The sequence below is a fragment of the Sinocyclocheilus grahami genome, unplaced genomic scaffold, assembly GCF_001515645.1.
Source record: "Sinocyclocheilus grahami isolate Dianchi unplaced genomic scaffold, SAMN03320097.WGS_v1.1 scaffold222.1, whole genome shotgun sequence".
Lineage (NCBI taxonomy): Eukaryota > Metazoa > Chordata > Actinopteri > Cypriniformes > Cyprinidae > Sinocyclocheilus > Sinocyclocheilus grahami.
This window is the reverse complement of record NW_015505401.1, coordinates 2,021,106-2,042,412: the sequence shown is the minus strand read 5'-3', so window position 1 is coordinate 2,042,412 and position 21,307 is coordinate 2,021,106. Positions and strand designations below refer to the sequence as shown.

At 35.8% G+C, this 21,307-nt stretch overlaps 1 protein-coding gene across 1 annotated transcript; it reads left to right on the top strand.

The window, feature by feature from the left end:
• The first annotated feature begins 911 nt into the window (after positions 1 to 911).
• LOC107596725 (cyclic AMP-responsive element-binding protein 5-like) lies at positions 912 to 21,006 on the top strand. Its single transcript, XM_016287522.1, has 5 exons — positions 912 to 979; positions 8,908 to 8,985; positions 10,386 to 10,479; positions 18,747 to 18,868; positions 20,845 to 21,006. The coding sequence occupies exons 2-5, from the start codon at positions 8,932 to 8,934 to the stop codon at positions 21,004 to 21,006; spliced, it is 432 nt and encodes a 143-aa protein (XP_016143008.1). The 5' UTR covers positions 912 to 979; positions 8,908 to 8,931.
• Positions 21,007 to 21,307: the final 301 nt, after the last annotated feature.

Genomic DNA, 21,307 nt, shown 5'->3' with positions numbered 1-21,307 from the left:
AATTCTCTATGTATCATATTTTATTGTGTTTTCCAACATTTGACTGTACACATTGTGAAATACATTTGTATTACCAGCACCTGTTTGCAGTTGGAATTAATAGAAAGTACTGAATGTCACAGACATAAACAAAGGTATTAGTTTGTTTGTCCTTCGATGCCACCTGCATCGCATTACGTCTGCCTGGCAATTATGTGCAGACAAAGGGGTCAGAGCTTTGATTCTGTAACACCAGCTTCTAAATTCAACACTTGCAGGCAGACATAATCCAACCAATAATTTATTTACCCCTGACACTTTCATTATTTAGTAAGCACAGAGGCACTGGCAAGATGTGCACAATTAACAGACCTGGATAACTGAGCTGGGAAGTTTGGTGTCTTTAGTCTGGGAGCATTAGGTCTCCTGTGAGAAAAAAATAAAAATGTCAATCAAAATCATTTAAGCATAATATACAGCATAACCGGTTTGTTGTTCATCAAATATGCAAATGAAAAATGTTCTAAATATTTGAGTGTAGCTATATATCATTTATTATATCATTTATTAATAATAATAATTCAAGTGTTAGCTTCATAATAAAATCATAATAATTTACCTGAACTGTTTATTTAGTTGCCTAATTGTCACTATAATAATTGAAACAGTTGAGAATGTATATCTTATGATCATATATCATTTTTATGAACAGCAGTTTATGACTAACTCGCTGCTGCGAACAAAAATAACAACTTGGAAGTCAGACAGATGTTGGTTGGTGTTGCTGTCCAGACGCCACACCCACTGGCCCTGACCCCGCCCCGCATGCCCAGCTCGCCCCGCCCCTACGAGGGACCGCAATGATTTAGAAGTTCAGGAATCCCACGTGACGTCACCAAAGGGTGATGTAATGCTTCTCTAAATAGATCGTATTGTAATCGTTCCTCAGTCCAGCGTGGTTCCTTCAGAAAGTGTGGTGCATCTTCTCCAGACTTCTGCGGTGAGTTGTTTGAGTTGTTTTTCATACCGATACATCCATTCCTTAGCATTCACATGCACTTGCCGAGTCGGTGCCAATGCAATAATCATTCTCTTGAGCCTGAAGATGTGACAAGTTGTTAGGGATTCACATGAACGAATTTCAAGTACTTTTACAGAGTCTGTCTGAACGCGTCTATTTAAGTCGTTCACGTTTCATGCAGAAAACACACTGATCGTGACTTATTCTTTTGGGATCTCCAGGGATTGTTTGCATGTAACAGCTTTGCGCTTTGAATACCCAACCAAATTGCGCGTTAAGGGATCGTGTCGCATTAAACAGCTAGCTCCTTCTTGATTCTGATCTCAAACTTATTTTGCTGTACGTTGCAAAACTTTACGCGGAGTTATTAGTTTGCGCGCATGACGCTGTCAAACACGATCGCTATGTTACTACAGATTTTACTTTGCTTGTGCGTGCATGTTTGTATATGCATGTTTGTGGCAAGCCAACTTAACAGTTATTCCTTTAACTAACTAAATTTGTATTACTAGTATTTATTTCTAAATGCTAGTAAATAATGTAATCGAGACAATCGAGACCTAGTAGTATTTCATAATTTTATTAGAAACTACTACACTACTTATAGCCTACTTTAGTCATTAGTAACTATTCAAACAGTAGGCTATCTGTTCTAGCTTCTCTAGCATTAGTAATGGCATAGATACAGTCATTATAGACTAGTGTTTTTATCTTATAAGTAAGTAGCTATTAAGACAAGGCATCAGCAAATATGAGCAAAAATACAGTTAAGAAATGTTACTTGTAATAATTAAAATCAGTGCTAGTGAATGTTGATATAGTAACTAGTAAATGCTGTAAATTTGGTTATGCTATCATGTGTCGAAATATTTAAACCTAACATTTACAACTAACCCTGCGTTACTTTGTGCCCCGCGCTCCCCTATGTGCTGAGGATTAATAAATAAGTACAGTAGTCAATCTGGAATAGATAGCAGGAGTAGCTATTCTTAGATAGTTATTAGTAACTTACAAATATGAACAATAAATAGTAAGTGAAAACAGTAACAGTTGGAATGGGCTTCACCAGCATAATATGGACTACATAACAGTGTGAAATGAATACTTGATATCTAAACCAGATCCAAATCGAACCTAGTAGCAAAAATGCAATTTGATTGCAGTAACAATGGAATAGTTAATCGAATAAGCAATGAATATGTACTAGTCACTAATCAAAAAAAGATACTTTTCACTATTTGATTACTTCATAGTTTAAATAAGAATGTAGTTTAAAGGAATACATGTTAAATTGGCTTGCCACAGCGTGTGTGTGTGTGTGTTGTGTCCCGTTCGCGCTGACACACAAGGGTTCTGCATTGTTCCTCTGAAGCGGTCCGGGAGAATTAGTTTGTAACGTTGAACCTGGTTTGTTTCATTAATCAACGTGCAGAAACTGAGGAACTTAGCTTGTATTGCACCTCTATGTATTCTCCCGTCTCGTTCAAGAGATCGCGACTGTCAGAGGGGTCCCAGTCCAGTCCGCTCTTATATGATAAAAGAATGCTTTGACTTAAAGTATGCACGCGTGTTGGAATCTTCGCAAATGTAGTTTAAAGGAATACATGTTAAATTGGCTTGCCACAGCGTGTGTGTGTGTGTGTTGTGTCCCGTTCGCGCTGACACACAAGGGTTCTGCATTGTTCCTCTGAAGCGGTCCGGGAGAATTAGTTTGTAACGTTGAACCTGGTTTGTTTCATTAATCAACGTGCAGAAACTGAGGAACTTAGCTTGTATTGCACCTCTATGTATTCTCCCGTCTCGTTCAAGAGATCGCGACTGTCAGAGGGGTCCCAGTCCAGTCCGCTCTTAGGCTATATGATAAAAGAATGCTTTGACTTAAAGTATGCACGCGTGTTGGAATCTTCGCACTGAATCACACGTTTTATTTTGTAATATCATAACAAGAAAGCAATGTATCGAAGCATGGCGTCACAATGCAGGCCAGTTTGATTAACCGTCGAGATATTGAGGGTTTAGTGGTTTGTGCTGACGAGGCAAACTCTTTTCTAAAAGCCTAAAGGCTTACAAGATTTTAATCCACTGACACAAAGTGTGTCTGGGTTATTTTTTTACAACACAAATAAATATTTATAGGAAATTTATAGGCTAAAAATATATAGCCTTTATTAAGCGTTCCGTTTTCAGATAAACTAGCTTCATGCAGGGAGGAAAATTAAAATACGAAGTTAATTCTATCTCATTGCTTCTAACATGGAGATTAAATGAGTAGTTCACCTAAAAAAAAATCTGCATCATTTACTAACTTTCAAACCTGTATTAGTTTCTGTGGAGATGTTAGGCAGAATGACAGAATGAAAATAAATGGTAACTGAATCTGTCAGTCCCTAGAATTCTATCTACACATCTCCTTTTGTGGTCCACGAAAGAAAGTAAGTCATATGAGTTCGGCAAAACATGAGACTGAGAAAATTATTCAGTTTATATTTATTTGAACCATTTATTATAATTATCTGTGAAATAGCATATTGTCACCTGTGAAACAAGACGTATCTAATAAAACTGAGTGGCTGGTATTGGAAAAAATGTCTATATGGCATTTATAAAGATTTTTGTGCTCTCTGGTTTAATTAATCCAGCTGACTAAGTGAATTACACTGAATGGGAAAATTTAATAAATATATTTTCTATAACTACATAAAATTTGCTTTATAATATATAGTGTAGGTATATGCAGGTTTTCCTCTATGTGTTTGACAAAATAAAAAAAAAGTTTGATATGTAGTGTTTGCAAAAATGTGTTTAATAAAACATTTTGCATGCAAATGACCATTATTGGTGTATGCTAACAAAGCAGTGAAAACCTTTTTCATTTTAAATTTGATCACAAATGGCATTAGCTGTTACTATTTTCATTTTGCCGTCACTTTTGTTCACTGAACAACTACAACATTCATATTTCAAATGTTTGTACCTCCGATATAAAAGTCAGCCTGAAGTTCTAGTCTCTGTAAGTTTATGTTTGTGAAGATGTGATGACTGACAGTGATTGAAGGTTACCTTTGTGGGGCCCCTTCGTCTGTTCATTATGAGAGGTTTATGGCATCCTTTGCATTGTCTGTATGTTTCTTATTCCTTGCCCCGGGCCCTGTGCTGATCCTACCTTGAACCTTTGCTGCCGGAGGCCTGCAGAGGACGGGGGGAGGTTGGATTTGAATTGCAGCGCAAGTTTGTGCTTGCTGTAACCTTCACCACCCTCCTCCTCCCCTCGGCCTGTGCACCATACTGTTTGAATTCAAATATGTACCAGAGGAGAAAGTTCCTCACCGGTTCCCTGTGAAACTGTACTCCGGTCCCCTAATTCTCCTCGGCTGCCACATTCAAAATTTGAAATGTAATGAAATTTCCTGTGTTAAATGAAAACACTGGTGAAATAAAAGCCAAGCAGTGTATGACCACTGGTGAGCAAACATCTCACACCTGGCCTCGTGTCACATGGGGATATTGAGCAGTTTAGGTGGCTAAAAGACTTGCTTGAGGGTGGAAATGATACGGTAATATTTTTCATGAAAATGAATGAAGTGCATAATCGTATGTTTAAATTAACAGATTTGATGACAGTCTTTGTAGTACAGATTTCACATGTTGGAGAACTTACATAGTGTGAAATACTGCTGCAGGGGCCTGATTGTGTTGCACTGTTGGTTTTGCTTTTGGAATCTGGCCAGATGTGATATCAAAAGACGGCATATCTTAGGTCTGTTTGACAATGCAGGGACACAAAAATTACAATACATTTTCAAATCTGGACTGGTACAAAGAGAAGTTTGTGAAGTTTAAGGCTAGATAGGGACACAGCAACATGTTCCTCTTTAGGGTGAAGTGTTAAAGTCAACATGAAATCAAAACTAACTGTATTTACTTTTTTAAAACACATTTTTGCTTATCGTTTTGAATGATTCATCGGTGCACCTGATTCCAAAGAAAAAAGGTTTGGTCTTGGTAATCTTTCATCAAAATGTAATGACTTACTCCACCTCTGAAACATCAGTTTGAAGAGTTTTAAATAGAAACACCACATCTGATCAATTCCTGATGGATAAAATTAAGTCCTGTCCTACATTTCCATCTTGTTGAATACTATTTCACTCAGAAATATGTCAAGTTACGGAAGTAAAATGTTCACTTTAATTTGCTTAGTTCACCCAAAAATGAACTTTCTGTCATTCTCATTGACTCACACTCATTTTATTCCAAACCCTTATTGACTTTCGTGGAACATAGACAAAATATATTTTGGGAAAATCTTGGTTACCAAGATTCTTCAAAATATCTTCTTTTGTGTTCTGTAAGATTATGTAGTAATACAGGTTTGCAACAACGTGGGATGAATAAATGATGACAGCATTTTCATTGTAGGTGAACTGTCTCTTTAATTTACCAAAAAATGAGTGCTGGAAAAACTGGACAATCTCATCCAGTGGCAGAGGAGTTAAATACTGAACAGCCAAAACCACCATTTTCAAATAGCAATTAACAATTAGAAAAATAATACAGATACCGTAAGGACTTGTGGACAGAGACACAACTTTCTGAGAGCTGATAAGCGAGTGACGGAGAGAGAGAGAGACAGAAAACAGAAAAAAACGAGTGTTAGTGACTTGTCATTTTGCAGACGTGTTCTTGATGTCAGTTCGCTTACAGAAACACCCTATCCAGACCATGTGTCCCCAAGGGCCGCGTGTCAGAAGCCGCCTGGAGGGGCTCTGTCCCAAGGCCGGACTGTAAGGAAAAAGATGTCTGGTTAACATAACAGCAAATTTGCATGTTTTGACTGCATGGGAGGAAACAGTTGGCTAGACCAATCGGACAGGAAAACAAATGCACATGCAAATCGTGTATGAAAGCGTTCACACAGCAGAGCTCATGCATATCCAGGTCTGAAGCATTTGAATTCAAACTTTCAAAGATGTTTATTTTCCACGCAGTTGGAAAGTGTTTGTTCGCTGTCTAAGCAGTGTGTCAATACGTAGCCACAGTCATTAGTCTGTGTTTTGCTGCTGTATATGAAGGGGACTTGACTCTGGCTGTCATGGACTATTACAGCTGTGTCTCATTAGGCTGTTGTAGCCCATAATACTGTTATTCTTTCGCACAAAACTTGCATAAGGGTGCTGTAAAATTCCCAAAACAGGTGTTAGAAACATTGGTAAAGTTTATGATCACCTGTGATGCACAACATACAGCTAAATTCTACAAAAGTGTTTTTGCTGTTGCGATAAAATAATCATAAGCGTTTGCTGGCATCTTATAATCTGGCCCACACAGAGCACCGCAGAAAGTTTTTTACTTGAATCTTTTGGTAAATTTGACAATGTTTTAGCTGCCAAAAATGGTTTAATGTAGTTCCAGTTTCAGTGTTAGGGAAAGTTATTTTTAAAAGTAATATTGCGTTACTCTGTAAAAATTTAACTAATTGAATTAGTTACATTTTTATGGAAAGTAATGTGTAACCTTACATTGGCGTTACATCTGGGCCGGACTTGCTTGTTTGTTTTTAATATGAAAGTTCTATTTTTGGCAAATGTAAATTCATGCTTTTAATGCATGTTTAGATTTAGTCTAGACCTACTGTAACCAAGTTTACACAGCAACACACAACGCCCGATTTCTCTAAACTTGGGGACAAGAGAGCTGTCAGTCAATAAATGAGAAAACCAAGTAACTGGAATTGCTTATTTGAAAAAGTAACTCAGATATTTTCTTGTAAATTAAAAAGTAATGTGTTACTTTACTAGTTACTTGAAAAAAATATTCTGATTACGTTACTCCCAACACTGTCCAGGTTACACATTTTACCCTATTCAAATCAAACACAGAATTCCACTGACCAAGAAAAAAAACGCCATTGAGTCAACCCTGGCCTGCTTTTTACATGCTCATAGATTTATTTTAAGAATGCAGGGGTGAGAAGAGGGACGTACAGTCAGAATCACACACCCAGGCACCCTATAGATCATCACTAGTTGAATAGAATGAGCCGCCCTTGAGACTGAAGCACAAATGGTGCCTGATATATTCCACAGCATCGCACTCTGATCCCCATGGTGACAGTAGTAGAGGGCTCAGCGTGGGCCCACATAAGAAAACCGATGGCAAACTACATCCCATCATCATCAGAGGAGGAGCGGCCCGATTACACTCCATGTGCGTGAAACTGAATGGCTGGCATACCATTCCATTGTCAGTCTGTCATCCATTGCATTTAGCAGCATCATGGCACTGAGGAAGGGATTCCAGGGCTCATGGTGAGCTGGTATGGAGAGAGAGATTTGTCATTGAAATGTAATCACCTCTTGTAAAACGGACACTAGAAATAGTTCAGCGTTTTGTCATTGTATTGAAACATCTTTACCCTTTTTTTGCCTCTACATAATTTGTCACTCTGTCAGTGTTGCCAATGTATTAGTGCATAGGGGCAACTATATTTCACCATTAACAATTTATTTTAAAACTGACCTGGGTCAGTTATTAAAGTAATATATTAAGTTATTATAGTAGCATAGTTAATATAGTATAAAGACAGGGTTGTACAAAATGAAAAAACAAAAAAATCTCAATGAAAGGATGAAGACAAGCTTAATTATATCATAAAGATACATTATATCATAATATAGTAAATACGATCAAATATTTACTATAAATATTATTAATTATTATAAAATAAAAAAATATTAAATAAATAAAAGACATTATTTTGAATATAAATCAAAGTATATAGTACGTAGGAAATTATACATTGATAAATAATGTTTTTTTTTACACACACACACACACATATATATATATATATATTAGTGCTGTCAACTGATTAATCGCGATTAATCGCATACAAAATAAAAGTTTTTGTTTGCATAATATATGTGTGCGCTCTGTGTATATTTATTATGTATACATAAATACACACACATACAGCATATATTTATGTGTATTTACATGTTTATATTTATATTCATATAATTTATATTATAAATATATTTAATATATAAACATATCCTATTTTTCTGAAATACATACATGCATGTGTGTGTATTTATATAAACATAATAAATATACACAGTACACACACATATATTATGTAAACAAAAACTTTTATTTTGGATACAATTAATCGCGATTAATCGTTTGAGAGTACTAATATACATACACACACACACGCGCACACACACACGCATATATATATATATATATATATATATATATTATAAAGTACATTGTAGGGGTTTTACTTGGTGCTCACACTACATTAAATTATTAAAGTTTATAATTTTTACTTTTATTAGATTGTATAAAGATTTCAAAACATATGAAGCTAACCTGAATACAAAGAATACATTTCTAAATGTTTAAAATATGGTTCTTATTTGTCATTGACCCTCCTAATACGAGCTGCTGAAGTCATGGCTGGCAAGGTATTAAAAGGACAGTTTAGGTGTCAAAAGAGTTGCTAATGGCCAGCAGTTCATTGATACGCTGACCTCAGTGCCGTGTGTCTGGGTTAGCCACAGACTTGCGTGCACAACACAGAGAGGATAGTTTACATCTTACCCTGTGGTCAGCAACGGCTCCATGGCGACGAAGGAGCAGGGTGACATTCTAGGGTTCAGTTTTAGCCTCTTAAGCCTCCCTCCTAGAGTTTAGACTAAACCTTTACAACTCATAATGCCCTCTCCCAGGGCATAAGACACAGAATCCTCACTGAGATTCTGTCAAAGCCTCTTCGGGAACCACAGAGTTGGTTATCCCTGGCACACGATACATTAGTGACATAATGTGAGCGGGTCTTTATGCTTCGGAGTCCTGGAGGCGCCACTGATTTGAATTTCTCTCCTTTGCTTTGTGTTCAGGTATATGAGGAGCCAGTGACAGTGATGAACTCCGAGCAGGAAAGGCCGTTCGTGTGCAGCGCCCTGGGCTGCTCTCAGGTGAGTCTGATAAGACAATAGCGAAGACGAATGGTCCAGTAACTCGAGAAAGCTTTTTCTCAATGTGAAACTGCGCCACAGACAACAACAGTGAAATGCTATCTCGTTGAGGCAAATGTCATCCACTGGGTCTTGATATAAGATTCTTGGATTGGTATGTCTTTGGATGAGGTAGAATCCTCAGATATGTTAAATAATCTCTCTCTTAATGCATATTTTCTTCTAGCTCAAGTTCAGTCATTACTGTGGTTCTCAACAGAGTTATTATATTTACCTAAAACTAAAACTAAAACCATAAAAAAGCCTGTCACTTGAAATAAAATAAACTTCAACTTAAATAAAATATTAAAAAAAAACGTAAACTTATTTTATTCCAGCTAGAGGCCAAGGAAGATATTTTCATTTTCACTTAGTTTAACTTAGTAAAATAACTAAAAATTAAGAGTCAAATAAAAATGAACAAAAGCTATACAGACATACAGAAAAAAAAGACAATACAGCAAAATTACAAAAAAATAGCTACAAATAAAGTGAAAACAGAAAATATAAAAATAAAACAAATTCAAAATATTAATAACACCTATAATAACATCTCAATGATACTAAACCACCACTAGTTTTCAACTGATTTTGATTCAGGATCCATGATGGCGACCCAATAACAACATTGCTTATGATACAAAGATTTAAAAAAAAAATGAATCAAAAGCCTACTTTGAAATGCATTAATATTACCACGGAGTGCAAAGGTCCAACAATATGTACAAATACTGATATGACAGCTACACAAACTGAAAAAAAGTACTACAAAATACATATTCTGATTTGATGTCATCGACCAAAGTGCTCTCCTGCCTTTTTAAAAATAGATTTATTTTTTATCTCCTCCGTTATATAAATTTTATATATATATGTATATGGATATATGTATATATATATATATACACATTAAAAAAAATATTTTATTTGAATATTTTTTTCCTTCTTTCCGTAATCAGAACACACCTGTGACCCATTTTCGGATCACAATCCACCTGTTTTGAACCTCTGCACAATTAGACTAGGCCTGTCACAATCTGTTTGAGCAGGCTGGTTCATGTGGACCATTTACAGATACAATATTCCTCTCAGGTGCTCTAAAACATCAATTAAGATAATGTAATTATGATAATGAGAAGGTATTTTCAATCAGAAAGGTATTATTGTAATCTGTTCAGACAGACAGTTTATGCCTAAGGCTCAGTCCTGTTGTATATGGTGGTAAGTATATCATTGCTTGATAAAGTCCCTAATTGTAAGAATCTGTTTTTCAAGAAAACAAAATGGAAAGAAAACAAGCCTCTGCTCTTTAATGTGTTTAGTGTGATTAAATCGCAACCAGTTGTTTCCATGTTCTCCAGAGATTCCCTACGGAGGATCATCTAATGATTCATCGGCACAAGCATGAGATGACCCTCAAATTCCCCTCCATCAAAAATGACAACATGCTGTCAGGTGAGACAGACCTCACACACTCACACACTCACACACACACACACACGCAGCTCATGTGTGAGTGTCCGTTTAGCGTCTGTCTTTGATTAGGTGTATTAGGCAGAACGCACAACTTGGCAAATGCGTAGGTGTAGTTTTAAATTCAGAGCCATGTGGCTAAAATAATATTTGTGCTGTGCTCTGCCTCACTCCCCTAATCCCAGTCATCAACCCGTACCATGAGTTCCATATCAATTAGACCGCCGGCCCTCTCAGGGGACGAGGGGAAGGGGAACAGTGCAGGGAAGAAAAGAAAATAAACCTCAACAACTATTATGAAAAAGTGGAGGGTTGCATATTTAGAGGTGCATATTCAGAGATAGTACACTAGGTAACCAAAGCTGTGTACTTAGGCTTGGTTGAAAAAGGCAGCCTTTTTTGGTGTATCTGACATAAATATGTTTAATAGACATGTTTAACACATGAAATCCATGCAAACAAAACAAAAGCAAAAGCAAAGCAAAAAAACAACAACAACTAAATACAAAACACAACACAAAAAACACAACACAAAAAACACAACAAAACAAAACACAACACAAAAAACACAACAAAACAAAACAAAACACAACATAAAAGTGAAATAAAAAATAATAAAAGCTATACAGACATATTTAATAAAAGTCAAAACACAGCAAAATGACAAAAAATAGCTCAAATTACAGTGAAAACAGAAAATATAAAAATAAAACATTCAAAATATAAAGGAAACCTATAATAGTATCTTAATTATACTAAAACAACTGGTTTTGCTTGAGGATCCAGATTTTATAATGGTCACCCAATATAATAAACAATATTGGTTATCATACAAAGATTAAAAAAAAAAAAAGTAATCAAAATCATACTTTTAAATTGATTAATATTACCATGGACTGCAAAGGTTCGTCAACATGTGCAAATACTGATATGACAAATACACAAAATGACCAACAAAATAAATAAATAAATATATATATATACTGCAAAATACTGATTTTGATTGTTGTCACTGATTTGTTATCACCAACCAAAGATATAGTTATTGCTTTCCTGCCTTTTTAAAGGTATATTTATTTTTCTCTCCTCTGTTCTATAAATTATCTTTATTCTTTAAATTTGCATATAGCATATATTTTTTTTCCCTTCTTTCCGTAATCAGAACACACCTGCGGCCCATTTTCAGATCACAATCCACCTGTTTTGAACCGCTGCACAATTAGACTAGGCCTGTCACAATCTGTTTGAGCAGGCTGGTTCATGTGGACCATTTACAGATACAATATTCCTCTCAGGTGCTCTAAAACATCAATTAAGATAATGTAATTATGATAATGAGAAGGTATTTTCAATCAGAAAGGTATTATTGTAATCTGTTCAGACAGACAGTTTATGCCTAAGGCTCAGTCCTGTTGTATATGGTGGTAAGTATATCATTGCTTGATAAAGTCCCTAATTGTAAGAATCTGTTTTTCAAGAAAACAAAATGGAAAGAAAACAAGCCTCTGCTCTTTAATGTGTTTAGTGTGATTAAATCGCAACCAGTTGTTTCCATGTTCTCCAGAGATTCCCTACGGAGGATCATCTAATGATTCATCGGCACAAGCATGAGATGACCCTCAAATTCCCCTCCATCAAAAATGACAACATGCTGTCAGGTGAGACAGACCTCACACACTCACACACTCACACACACACGCAGCTCATGTGTGAGTGTCCGTTTAGCGTCTGTCTTTGATTAGGTGTATTAGGCAGAACGCACAACTTGGCAAATGCGTAGGTGTAGTTTTAAATTCAGAGCCATGTGGCTAAAATAATATTTGTGCTGTGCTCTGCCTCACTCCCCTAATCCCAGTCATCAACCCGTACCATGAGTTCCATATCAATTAGACCGCCGGCCCTCTCAGGGGACGAGGGGAAGGGGAACAGTGCAGGGAAGAAAAGAAAATAAACCTCAACAACTATTATGAAAAAGTGGAGGGTTGCATATTTAGAGGTGCATATTCAGAGATAGTACACTAGGTAACCAAAGCTGTGTACTTAGGCTTGGTTGAAAAAGGCAGCCTTTTTTGGTGTATCTGACATAAATATGTTTAATGGACATGTTTAACACATGAAATCCATGCAAACAAAACAAAAGCAAAAGCAAAGCAAAAAAAACAACAACAACTAAATACAAAACAAAACACAACACAAAAAACACAACACAAAAAACACAACAAAACAAAACACAACACAAAAAACACAACAAAACAAAACAAAACACAACACAAAAAACACAACAAAACAAAACACAACACAAAAAAACACAAAACAAAATTTTAAAATTTATTTGAAACATACATACATTGACTATCTATCTATCTATCTATCTATCTATCTATCTATCTATCTATCTATCTATCTATCTATCTATCTATCTATCTATCTATCTATCTATCTATCTATCTATCTATCTATCTATCTACTTAGTCATTTTGTATAAAACCTTTTATAAATGTATATAAATAAATCATATACACTTACATATTTAGATAGATTTTTTTGTCCACTTTTTTACAGACTCGATCCACTCTCGCATGTGGTTTGAAATCCAATTAAAATCAGATTTTTGAAAATGACTTTGTAAATGACTGCATGGTCAGATCAGATTTCATGTAAATTTTTGTCATTTGAGATACCTACTCTTGCCCCAAATTTTGAACCGTATGTCATTCACTTTATATTGTATTAAAAATAAGGAAACAATAAGGAGTTTCAGATTCAAATGAGCTAATTTATGAATATGTAAAATACAGTAATCACTAATGTTTTCTAATGTACCATAATGATCAAGAGCAAAAGAAAAATCTTCAGTTTCTGTCCTCTCTTTCCACTGTGAATGAAGAAGAAAGCAGAACTTGCAAAGTGATGATACAAGTCCTATAGATTATATGTTAAAAACTGATTTTTAAGGTGTGCCACTTGCTTTATTATATGTGACCCTGGACCACAAAACCTTAAGGGAGTCTTAAGTCGCTGGGGTATATTTGTAGCAATAGCCAAAAATACATCGTATGGGTCAAAATTATTGATTTTTTATTTATGCCAAATCATTAGGATATTAAGTAAAGATCATGTTCCATAAAGCTATTTTGTAAATTTCCTACCGTAAATATATAAAAACTTAATTTTTGATTAGTAATATGCATGGCTAAGTACTTCATTTGCACAACTTTAAAGGCGATTTTCTCAATATTTAGATTTTTTAGCAACTTCAGATTCCAGATTTTCAGATGTATCTCGGCCAAATATTGGTTATATATATCATAACAAACCATACATCGATGGAAAGCTTATTTATTCAACTTTGAGATAATTTATACTTTGTATAAATCTCAATTTCAAAAAAATTTACCCTTATGAGTGGTTTTGTGGTCTAGGGTCACATATAATTAATTGTATTATGAGTTATTGATAATTATAACCTTATGAAGCCATGAATAAAAAGACCTTGGCACATGCATTTTTAAACTTTTTTGGACATTCTCATTTTTCTCTAATTTGTTATCAATAATATGCAAGAGTATTTACATCTAAATATATCTATATAATTCATCCTCTTCTATCAAGATACTGTGCACGTCATGGATCAGGGATCCTGAAATCAAACTCTTGACAGGATTCTACGAGTCCTGGATGTGTGGTTCAGTCTAGACTGTAATATTCATCGTGGGGTTGATAAAGTACAAGATAATGAGTTACTATGTGGTTCCAGTAGCGGCTAGAAATTATCATCCCACCACAAACTCAAAAGAGGTGTGTGTGATTTTTCAATGGAGTGTGTTTGAGGGAAAGAGGCTCAGCAAACGAGAGGTAGTGAGTGAAGAAACACATGTGCACCTTCGAGTAACTGAAAGAAGGGCCTGCATGTAAAAGAATGCGAAGCGAGTGAGTATCTATCTATCTATCTATCTATCTATCTATCTATCTATCTATCTATCTATCTATCTATCTATCTACTTAGTCATTTTGTATAAAACCTTTTATAAATGTATATAAATAAATCATATACACTTACATATTTAGATAGATTTTTTTGTCCACTTTTTTACAGACTCGATCCACTCTCGCATGTGGTTTGAAATCCAATTAAAATCAGATTTTTGAAAATGACTTTGTAAATGACTGCATGGTCAGATCAGATTTCATGTAAATTTTTGTCATTTGAGATACCTACTCTTGCCCCAAATTTTGAACCGTATGTCATTCACTTTATATTGTATTAAAAATAAGGAAACAATAAGGAGTTTCAGATTCAAATGAGCTAATTTATGAATATGTAAAATACAGTAATCACTAATGTTTTCTAATGTACCATAATGATCAAGAGCAAAAGAAAAATCTTCAGTTTCTGTCCTCTCTTTCCACTGTGAATGAAGAAGAAAGCAGAACTTGCAAAGTGATGATACAAGTCCTATAGATTATATGTTAAAAACTGATTTTTAAGGTGTGCCACTTGCTTTATTATATGTGACCCTGGACCACAAAACCTTAAGGGAGTCTTAAGTCGCTGGGGTATATTTGTAGCAATAGCCAAAAATACATCGTATGGGTCAAAATTATTGATTTTTTATTTATGCCAAATCATTAGGATATTAAGTAAAGATCATGTTCCATAAAGCTATTTTGTAAATTTCCTACCGTAAATATATAAAAACTTAATTTTTGATTAGTAATATGCATGGCTAAGTACTTCATTTGCACAACTTTAAAGGCGATTTTCTCAATATTTAGATTTTTTAGCAACTTCAGATTCCAGATTTTCAGATGTATCTCGGCCAAATATTGGTTATATATATCATAACAAACCATACATCGATGGAAAGCTTATTTATTCAACTTTGAGATAATTTATACTTTGTATAAATCTCAATTTCAAAAAAATTTACCCTTATGAGTGGTTTTGTGGTCTAGGGTCACATATAATTAATTGTATTATGAGTTATTGATAATTATAACCTTATGAAGCCATGAATAAAAAGACCTTGGCACATGCATTTTTAAACTTTTTTGGACATTCTCATTTTTCTCTAATTTGTTATCAATAATATGCAAGAGTATTTACATCTAAATATATCTATATAATTCATCCTCTTCTATCAAGATACTGTGCACGTCATGGATCAGGGATCCTGAAATCAAACTCTTGACAGGATTCTACGAGTCCTGGATGTGTGGTTCAGTCTAGACTGTAATATTCATCGTGGGGTTGATAAAGTACAAGATAATGAGTTACTATGTGGTTCCAGTAGCGGCTAGAAATTATCATCCCACCACAAACTCAAAAGAGGTGTGTGTGATTTTTCAATGGAGTGTGTTTGAGGGAAAGAGGCTCAGCAAACGAGAGGTAGTGAGTGAAGAAACACATGTGCACCTTCGAGTAACTGAAAGAAGGGCCTGCATGTAAAAGAATGCGAAGCGAGTGAGAAACCCAAAGCTGATCCCAGAAATCTGATCTGCCACTCTGACAAGGGTAAATAATGAAAAGGACAGAATCACAGCCTGAGTGGAGAGAGACACAGCATAAAGCTAGAAATGCATTCTAGTGCCACGGACCACATGGTCCCACCAGAAGCTTTTATTTAGATGTTTGGGTTGGGTTCAATTTGCATAGGGAATTTACCGCAAACTTGTTTTGAACTTTTAACAAACTTGTGTGCAGAGATGCAGAGTTGTCGTCAGGAAGCCAACATTCAGAAGTTTGTTCATGCAGAGTTGACAATGACTGTAATAAATACAATTTTAAATTTGGGTAAAAATAGAATGTGATAGTTTTACTTTATTATTATCATAGTTGTACCATCCTGATATTTTTTCACTTCATGCCCTCAAAAATATTAAAATTAATTTAAATTCAGAAATTAAAAATGTGCATCATATAAGTGCATTTGTGCCACTGAATTTGTAAATATGTATTTCTGAATAAATTAATAGACATGTACCAAAATGGGGCGTTTTCCTTGATGATCAAACCCATTAGGCCTTCATTGTCACTGTAAACTATCTATCTATCTATCTATCTATCTATCTATCTATCTATCTATCTATCTATCTATCTATCTATCTATCTATCTATCTATCTATCTATCTATCTATCTATCTATCTACTTAGTCATTTTGTATAAAACCTTTTATAAATGTATATAAATAAATCATATACACTTACATATTTAGATAGATTTTTTTGTCCACTTTTTTACAGACTCGATCCACTCTCGCATGTGGTTTGAAATCCAATTAAAATCAGATTTTTGAAAATGACTTTGTAAATGACTGCATGGTCAGATCAGATTTCATGTAAATTTTTGTCATTTGAGATACCTACTCTTGCCCCAAATTTTGAACCGTATGTCATTCACTTTATATTGTATTAAAAATAAGGAAACAATAAGGAGTTTCAGATTCAAATGAGCTAATTTATGAATATGTAAAATACAGTAATCACTAATGTTTTCTAATGTACCATAATGATCAAGAGCAAAAGAAAAATCTTCAGTTTCTGTCCTCTCTTTCCACTGTGAATGAAGAAGAAAGCAGAACTTGCAAAGTGATGATACAAGTCCTATAGATTATATGTTAAAAACTGATTTTTAAGGTGTGCCACTTGCTTTATTATATGTGACCCTGGACCACAAAACCTTAAGGGAGTCTTAAGTCGCTGGGGTATATTTGTAGCAATAGCCAAAAATACATCGTATGGGTCAAAATTATTGATTTTTTATTTATGCCAAATCATTAGGATATTAAGTAAAGATCATGTTCCATAAAGCTATTTTGTAAATTTCCTACCGTAAATATATAAAAACTTAATTTTTGATTAGTAATATGCATGGCTAAGTACTTCATTTGCACAACTTTAAAGGCGATTTTCTCAATATTTAGATTTTTTAGCAACTTCAGATTCCAGATTTTCAGATGTATCTCGGCCAAATATTGGTTATATATATCATAACAAACCATACATCGATGGAAAGCTTATTTATTCAACTTTGAGATAATTTATACTTTGTATAAATCTCAATTTCAAAAAAATTTACCCTTATGAGTGGTTTTGTGGTCTAGGGTCACATATAATTAATTGTATTATGAGTTATTGATAATTATAACCTTATGAAGCCATGAATAAAAAGACCTTGGCACATGCATTTTTAAACTTTTTTGGACATTCTCATTTTTCTCTAATTTGTTATCAATAATATGCAAGAGTATTTACATCTAAATATATCTATATAATTCATCCTCTTCTATCAAGATACTGTGCACGTCATGGATCAGGGATCCTGAAATCAAACTCTTGACAGGATTCTACGAGTCCTGGATGTGTGGTTCAGTCTAGACTGTAATATTCATCGTGGGGTTGATAAAGTACAAGATAATGAGTTACTATGTGGTTCCAGTAGCGGCTAGAAATTATCATCCCACCACAAACTCAAAAGAGGTGTGTGTGATTTTTCAATGGAGTGTGTTTGAGGGAAAGAGGCTCAGCAAACGAGAGGTAGTGAGTGAAGAAACACATGTGCACCTTCGAGTAACTGAAAGAAGGGCCTGCATGTAAAAGAATGCGAAGCGAGTGAGAAACCCAAAGCTGATCCCAGAAATCTGATCTGCCACTCTGACAAGGGTAAATAATGAAAAAGACAGAATCACAGCCTGAGTGGAGAGAGACACAGCATAAAGCTAGAAATGCATTCTAGTGCCACGGACCACATGGTCCCACCAGAAGCTTTTATTTAGATGTTTGGGTTGGGTTCAATTTGCATAGGGAATTTACCGCAAACTTGTTTTGAACTTTTAACAAACTTGTGTGCAGAGATGCAGAGTTGTCGTCAGGAAGCCAACATTCAGAAGTTTGTTCATGCAGAGTTGACAATGACTGTAATAAATACAATTTTAAATTTGGGTAAAAATAGAATGTGATAGTTTTACTTTATTATTATCATAGTTGTACCATCCTGATATTTTTTCACTTCATGCCCTCAAAAATATTAAAATTAATTTAAATTCAGAAATTAAAAATGTGCATCATATAAGTGCATTTGTGCCACTGAATTTGTAAATATGTATTTCTGAATAAATTAATAGACATGTACCAAAATGGGGCGTTTTCCTTGATGATCAAACCCATTAGGCCTTCATTGTCACTGTAAACAGTTAAACTAACACACCCTGCTAAATTTTGACCAATTTCTTTCCCTCAATGTTTCTAGACCAGACACCCACCCCAACGCGCTTCTTGAAGAACTGTGAGGAAGTGGGTCTCTTCAGCGAGCTGGATTGCTCCATCGAACAGGAGTTTTGCCAGGCTCAGGAGGAGGAGGACAGCAAACAGGTGAGGTTATAGTGTGGGTCTCGCAGCTGTGATCCCCAATGCTGTCACTATTACCACATCCACCATAACAACGAGTCACTGAAGACTTTCAGCTTTGGACAGATCACACACATACACGACAGGCAGATGGAGGTTCAGCTGCTGAAGCAGGTAAAGATACACCCAGAGATCACATGTGGCAGCTGAGCTTCAAACTGATTGACAGTTGTGTTCATAAAGAGAGTTGTTTGTCTGGATATCAAATATCCACACACTTGAAATGTTGAACTACTTATACATGTGCACACATATGATGAGCCTTTGCCAAACCATTTACTGGGCAACAGGAGCAAATGTGGTCTTGTGTGTACAGCAAGCCAATCATGGCAAGTTATATGTGTGTATCTAAGAAGTTTTTTTTTCTTTTTAAAAGTCATATTTCAAAGTGATAAATAGGATGATCATTGTAAAGCCATGGTGATAACCAAACTCTTGCGGGTGTTTTCATCATGCATCGTCAAGGTCTGACAATGACGCATTCAGACACCTTCGACCCTAATGACTATTTTACCACTGGCACAACAACTGTGTCACAAGATGGCTGGGCTAAGTGACCACCACCCTACTGTCTGCCTGACAGCCACGCTGTAGATAAACTGATGGTGTCTGTTAATCTGGAGAGTTTATACTTGAGGTTTAGGGTTAGTACACCATGCCAAGTCAGCAAGCAGCAGGTTGTAGCAGGACTTTGCTGAGCTCAGGCGCAGACAGGTGAGAGGAAGATATCGCCCAAAGCCTTTTTAGAGAATTCTGCTGCGCTTGTCTTAAGTATACGGAAAACAAATGTGGAAGCCGAATCTCTTGTGTTTAAAGGATGTGTTTTTTAGGGCAGGTGGATGCTGTGTGTTTAAAAGGCTAAATAGCGTGTTATAATTTAATGCAAAATCTACTTCACAGTTCAGTTTAACCATGATGCGAAAATAGTGCCAGTCATTGTCTTTCCTTTTAGCGCAAACCTTTCTTTGTAAATTTAGCTCTTTATAGATTGCGTCGTATTAACAAAACTCGTATTTAAGGTCATCAGACAAGCAGTAAGCAGCAATTACTGAAAAGCCAGAAAGAGGTGAACGAAATTTCTGAAAGAGATGTTTGTTTACATTTTTGATTGATCATGGTTGCAGTTATTTGTGTAATGATGATCAAAAGCATTATAATTCATATCAGTAAAGTACATCAGATTGCAGTAGTCTGCTGTGTTCAGCACGGATTTTGTGGGTGCATCTAACCTGAATACCTGATTGTGCGGAATTCCTTTAGTGCACACTAGTACTACATAGACATTGCAAATAAACGACACTGTCAGAATCACTATTTATTCTTGGCAAATCTCTCCTCTTCAACAAAGTACTTGGTTTAAGTTGATGCAAATGAAGAAAACTACTGAAAGAATTCAGTAGATTTCTGTGCACTTGTTTATCTTCTAAACCATAACAGGCGCAACTTTAAATTGTGCCTTCAAGGTGTGGTCCTCAATGAGCAACAGAGTGTATTTTTAACCAACAAACCTCATTTTTCACACATCAAAAAAAGTATGGTGTGTGTCAAAGTGGCCTAAACCACAGAGGCTGCTATATATAACCAGGGCCATCCTTAGCTGACGCGGGGCCCGGTGCGAGGTAGGGAGCGGGACCACCTCGGTCTGTTCGCGATTGCGTTCCGGGGGGAGGTGAGTTGGTCCCCCTCGGTCCGTTTCGCTGCGGAGCCCGGTGCGACCGCACCAGTTGCACCCCCCTAAGGACGGCCCTGTATATAATGTTCAGTGAGTGCTTCATGCAATCTTTTCTAGTTTTAGCTCTACTTTCTTAAGGTGCAATCACATTTAACGCAGTTTAATGTATTTCCACATGCTAAATCCAGTCATTTCAATAGGACTCCACTCCTACTCCAGGTATGAAAAGCTGTGAAAAACCCCTGTGTTCTTATCTGTTTCTAAACAGAATATCACTCTTCATGGGCAGGGGGGCCCTAACCAGCACCAGCAGACCCACTCAAGAATGGCCAACCACGACGGCAGCATAGTGATCCAGCAGGCACTGCCTTCTCCTCAGTCCAGTTCTGTCATCACTCAAGCCCCTTCCACCAACAGACAGATTGGGTAAGTCGCCCCACTCATCATCACATGAACGTTGTCACTAGTACAACGTTCAATAGACGATGGCTAGTGTTATATTAGTCCAAGGTCCATGCCACTGTTTGCATTTCTCCTATCAAAATACAGCAGTTGACTTGCACAAGGTGGAGAAGTAGTGATTATGTTCTTCAAAAGACTGTGTTTGAGTCTAAGTTAGACTTTGTTTGTATGTCATGTGGACAGCAGTGAACAACAGCTGGATTCTTGGATTTGGAGTGTCTCTTCCTTAAAGGAACAGTTCGCCCAAAAATTAAAATTTGCAAGTTGTA